This window comes from Haliotis cracherodii, unplaced genomic scaffold (genome assembly GCF_022045235.1).
Source record: "Haliotis cracherodii isolate W230 unplaced genomic scaffold, xgHalCrac1.p SCAF_1, whole genome shotgun sequence".
NCBI classification, from domain to species: Eukaryota; Metazoa; Mollusca; class Gastropoda; order Lepetellida; family Haliotidae; genus Haliotis; species Haliotis cracherodii.
In genome coordinates this window covers 35,160,603-35,166,887 of record NW_027266264.1, presented here as the reverse complement: position 1 = coordinate 35,166,887, position 6,285 = coordinate 35,160,603, and the positions used below count along the sequence as shown (strand labels likewise).

At 39.1% G+C, this 6,285-nt stretch overlaps 1 protein-coding gene across 1 annotated transcript; it reads left to right on the top strand.

Annotated features, from left to right (window-relative positions):
- The first annotated feature begins 1,932 nt into the window (after positions 1-1,932).
- LOC139463920 (C5a anaphylatoxin chemotactic receptor 1-like) lies at positions 1,933-4,215 on the top strand. The gene has a single exon (XM_071245351.1). The coding sequence runs from the start codon at positions 1,933-1,935 to the stop codon at positions 3,307-3,309; it is 1,377 nt and encodes a 458-aa protein (XP_071101452.1). The 3' UTR covers positions 3,310-4,215.
- Positions 4,216-6,285: the final 2,070 nt, after the last annotated feature.

Sequence of the window (6,285 nt, the reverse complement as noted above, 5' to 3'; positions counted from 1 at the left end):
TAAAATGTCCTATGACATTGCCTACAACATTCACTCATGACATGATCCCTATCAAAATGAGAGTAATAGTATAATCTGCTTCCTGTTTGAGGGTGAGGGTGCATATACAAGTGAACTCCCTTGTCTCTTCACCCCCATCTCCATCCTCACTGAAATCGAATCAGGCCTATATGTTTTCTACTTGGTCGACGATCCCTCTGGAATAATATAATCAGCATTACAAGTGCCGCCCATAATTGTAATCTCAAAGTGTTTGACATCCACTGAATTTGCTGAAATGAAACTCTGTATTGAGTTCATCATTTAATACATAGAAACAGAAACACTACATAGATGTTATTTATAGAACCAGAACCAGTGAAACCATATCCCTTTTAAATCTCAAAGCCCCCACAAAATCACCCTGTTGAAAGCATTTTATTTAATTTGTTTTATCGACTTACTGATCAAAATTGTCAATGAACCCCGTAAACATAAAAACGAAACGTCGGACCTTCATAATATATCACTTTTTCGGTTTAATGGACATTTGGAGAACAGTATGTATATATTCATGCAATCCAAAATACGTATTCCTACTTCCTTGTGTCGGAGTCTTGTTTCCGACCACATACTTCCGGTAGAGATCACTTTGATGTGATATACAGTTTACTATCTCCTACTAGCGACCAGAACACACCATATGTACAGTGACCCACGACGCCAACTTCATCACAAGTAAGTTTTATTATTAAATATTGGCATGGTTTTGTTAAAATACAATGTATTGTTATTCTTAATTCTGCTCAAACACAACATATGTGCACATTTCGAATTATTGTCATCAGTTGGAATTGTAAACTGTGTAACTATCTTTTCTTTGTTAAGTTTCGCTGCAGTAATGCTATGATATCCTGCTCAAATCAATGAAACATTCATATTTGCAACACCTACTTTTGTGATAATATATACAACTCACCCGAGTGTCTTTTGATATTAAATATATCAACACCTAGTTTCTAGAAGTGTTTAACTCCGAGGCTTTTAACTTTTATTGATGAATGTTGGTATATTTAGTATCAAATGACACGAGGGAGAGTTGTATATATTATCACAAAAGTTCTTGTAACTTTTTCAGTTTGCAAACAATACTAAGCTGAGTCTTAAGTGTAAAATGTAAAGCTTGGCAGAGAGATTAGTGACGTCGTCGTAACCGATGATGTCACAATGGTCTGCCAAGCATTGATACATTTTCAATGCAGCGTGGAGGTCTGTTTAGGATGATATAATTTAGGTTCAGGAGATGTATAATCGAAAACATCACGTGTCTAACTCATCCTTATGTCGGCAAGAAAACCAAATAAATAAAGGGTAATTGTATTTTTGGATATGTTCATTTCATCGAGTGACCTGACAAATTTGATGTTTTCATGAGTGGCGCATCCACATAAACATTATATTTCACAAGAAAAGACAAAAGGATCTATTTATTATGTTTTGTTCTTTTCTGCTGTCATTGTACCTCAATGAAAATAATTCCAGCATAAAGTGTTATTTTACTGAGTGAGATAACAATTTTACTTTTCATATGAATACAGTATTTCATCACCAGATGAGATAATCATGTTAATTAAGAAATAAACGACTCGTGGTCGTTGTTTATCTTGCAATAAAACACTGCTTGGAGAATAAACCATTGTTTATTCACACTGCACAGTTTTATTGTAGATTAACAACGTCCACGGGTCGTTTATTTATTATATGAGATATCAGCATTATGTACAGCCTCTTTAAGGATGTAAATAAAATGTACAAGCTTTAAAAACATTTAACCGTATTAAAACAATGACGGATGGCAGTGACGGACAAGCCCATTTTAAAAAGGGGGGGGGGGGGGGGGGGGGGGGGGTGATTTCCCGCATATTATCACAATTTTCTATTTACCAGCTCATCATGAGTTCAAACATCTCAAATCTGATCAGCGATGGCATCGACGATTATCTACGCCGTCATGACGACCTCTACGCCATGAAATATCTCCCCGTCATCCTCTTCCTCGTCATTCTGATGCTGCTTGGCGTCCTAGGAAACTCTTTGGTTTGTTACGTCTACATCGCTAAGTTCAAGCCAAGCACAACACGATGTTTCATAATCTCTCTGGCAGTGCTGGATCTCATCAACTGTCTCACCAGCATCCCGTTTGAGATCATTGATATGAGACACACCTACACCTTCGGAGAATACAAAATATGTCGTCTAATGAAGCTGTTCGAAACCATTAACTCCATTGCCTCAGGAAGCGTCCTTGTCGCTGTAGCTGTGGACAGATTCAAGAAAATATGTCGCCCACTCCATGTCCAGATGACTACAAAGGTTGCCAACATCTCCATAAGCATCTGTTGTTCTCTGGCACTAATTCTTGCCCTTCCTGCTGGATTCATCTATGGCGGTAGAACGGTGCCTACTGACAAAATTAACATCACGGGAGTGGATTGTTCCTTGTCTGACCAGTTCATAGGTTCAACACTGCATATTGCGTACCTTGGTGTTCAGTTTCTGGTGTTCCTTGGAGCAACGTTGATCCTGGCAGTTGTGTACAGCTTGATCTGGAGGCAGATCATACGCCAGAAAAGGTTTAAGGAAACCGTGTCTGTACGGAGAAGGGTCGATGAACGGATCATGGTTCTTGATACACCAACAGAGATTTCTATCAATGCGCGAAACACTTCAGTTGATATTGTAAGTTCTTCTAAGTCGGAACAAGACGGATTCAGACTTCCTATGACTGAACTGGCACCTATAAACCATGATGGCACAGGCGACATCCGGGATAGACTATTAGATGTCGGATCAGGCGACGGTGTTCCTAAGAACGACAACAGCATATCCCATGAAAGTGACGTCACAGATCACAGCATCAAACCTTTGGGTGTAGCTGGGAACTCTGAAAATTATCCTGACATGGCATCTACTGGCGAGCCGAACGCTGCTTTATTTGAACATGGAAACGGATCAAATTCCACTAGTGCAAGACGTGTAACACGGTGCTCACAGCGAGACAAAGGAACTCGAAGGACAACGTTTATGATGTTTCTGATAACGATGGTGTTTGTGCTGTCGTTTCTTCCCCACCTTTCCCTGACAATCGCGGCTTCGGTCATGAAAACCCTCCTGAACGATCTCCATGGAGTCGGTTTCGTCGTCTTTCACGTCTTTCAAAGGTCCTACTTTCTTCAGAGTGCATCGAATCCTATAATCTACAGCTTCTGGAACGCCAACTTTCGCCGTGAAATTAACCGTCTGACAATGAAGATTACCAACAAAGCCTGAGCATGACAATTGTTCATGATACTATTTGATTTCTTCATATGAATGTAACACATGTTTCATGGATTAATCTGTGCCTTCTCCTGTGGATATCCTGGTGAACGTGATGCTGACATAAAACACCTAACTTTTGTGAAAAAAAGATGACCAAACGTTTATGTATTTTGAAGACATTGTCTATATTCACCGGATCACAAGAACACATGCCAACTTATATTTCACTGAACACTTTGTTTTATTTTTAGCTTATCCTTTAAATTCCGAAGTTGAACTGGTACTGTACTGAACAACAAATGTTTGGGATCGTGAATATTTGGGCATATTTCGTTGTGAAATTGTGTCTTCACTACAAAAATAATATTACCAAATTATTAACAAAACTTATTTGTTCGGTATAGATCATCTTCCCGAGGCTAGAGCGTCCACTAGCCTATTTATCAAAGTTTATTTTCCTCGTAGAAACTAGGCTTTGATATAGGCTAGTGGACACACTTGCCTCTGGAACATGGGTATAGATTTACGCTACAATAAGTTATTTTGTCGCATGTTTAAAAATACAATACAATTGTTTGCAGAGAAACAATCAGTGGCAATATTCATAGCATCATTTTACATTTGACTGCCGCACATGGATCCAACTACTGACGCTGCTTCTAGCAACATTTGACCTTTAACATGTCTGGGAGCACCACAGAATAGGATTCATACAATGTATACCCATGTGGGTTTGTTGGTTATTTTGAAGTATGCAATATTGAAGCTTTGTCACAACGGCTTGTAACTACTGGAATATTACCAGGCCGTCCGGGTACGATGACACACACACTCAGCCAGGTCACCGAGCCTGACACGACAGGCAAGAAAGTCCTGGGGACCCATGGTGACACCGAGTTCGTATTATATTGGATAAACGTGTAGGCAAATAGTATCAAATATTCGTTTATATACAAATGACAAGCTATGAGATAAGTTTTGTTTAAGACCTGGGTCATACATTATCTACTTAAATATATTCATTTGTGTCTGTGTGTGTGTGTGTATATATATATATATATATATATATATATATATATATATATATATATATATATATATATATATATAGTAACGTGATGCTGGATGTTTTAAAGCAGTAGTACTGCAATCGGAAACAGAATACTGTCGACATACATACATGCAGACAGACAAAAGGCATAAGGATAAACACGCATTGCAAGTTTTGCCTCGGATTAGTATTTGCTTATCTTGCTCGGACGTCAAGTGTTATTTAATTTAATCTTGGCATTTTGTATCTGGTTATCTGAAAAAATACATAATCTCCAGACACAAATAATCCCCCCCCCCCCCCCCCCCCCCCCCCCTCGAGCTACACAATTGGGATACGATAACTTGCATTAACCGATCCTGTAAGTCGCCTCTTACGGCAAGCATAGATGCATCTTACGTCAAGCATGAGTTGCTCAAGACTTATTCCAACCCGGATCTTCACAGTACATGTAGTGTTTCCTCGAGCAAGACAGCGATTGGTGTCTGTTCAATGGAAAACATAGCTCTGTTAAACATCACCTCCTCTCTCTCTCTCTCTCTCTCTCTCTCTCTCTCTCTCTCTCTCTCTCTCTCTCTCTCACACACACACACACACACAACCATACATACATACATACGCGAGCGCACGCACGCACACACGTACGTACGTACACACACACACACGCACGCATACACACACGCATACACACACACACACATACATACATACATGAGCGCACGCACGCACACACGTACGTACGTACATCCACACGCACGTACTTACGCACGCACACACATACATACATATATACGCGAGCGAACGCACGCACGCACACACACATACATACATGCATGAAGTCAAGATATGGTCTAAGATTTATTTCATTTTATTTTTACATTTCTAATGATATAAATTTATTTAATTATTTCCTCTGAATTTCACAGTTGTAAATGCTTTTGCGTGTTTATATTGTAATAAAGGCAATATTTAAAAAGAAAAGACTTCTATATCGTGTTACTACTGTTGTATTGGGTTTTTGTTCCCCTGGGACCCTCTTGCCATTATCTGTAAGTTGTGTAGTTATCCCGTGAATGGAGACATACTGAACAACAAAAGTTCCTGTGACATTGAAAAAGATTTAATGCAAAGTTATGTTTTTATACCCATTCTTGGGTAGTGAAATGCATGGGGCTTCCATAAAAGTCAACTTGTGCATGGAATGCATGCTTTTCGGTTGCAGTTGCGTTTTTGTGACTTGATTCCATACATGTACTACAATATTGAAAACCAAACTTTACTTGTTTGAAAAATACACTAAAATATTGGTGTCATAGGAACTTTTGTTGTTGAGTATATAAGGTTCACTCACAACATGCAACTTAAGGTAGGAGGGTAATACAAGCAAAGAGGCGATTTTCCGTTTTGGACTTGATTGACTTGACACTCCATCTATCAGGCACCCGGCATTCAGAGAGACAGTTCAACACAAGCATTAACATCCTTGGTATATATGTCAGATCCTCAACATAGATGAACCCAGGAACCCCAGGACCAAACTCGGGTAGCTCGGCCTGCACTCCTCGTTTGGGTCATTGTCTAACAGTTTTGTTATTCAATTGATTTCAACTCGAGATCAAGACTGGTTGTTCTCTGGTGCTGACGTTTTATAGCCATTTAGCCAATCGATAATCGAGTTACCGTTAACCCTAAATCGGTATTATTTATTGTTAACGTTTCTGGGGTCTAAGCTTTCAATAGATGAGACACACCGAATCACTGTAACGCCTATATCCTGCATCACTTAGCTCTTAATCGGTGGATGATTCAGCCATTCCTCGGCCATTACTTTCATTTAATGTCATCAGTCGAAAATGTCAGGGCTTTATATATATTTTTATAGTAACTCTTTGTTATGTTTTGGGGGGCATTTTTACCTTCAGTTCTTCATTATC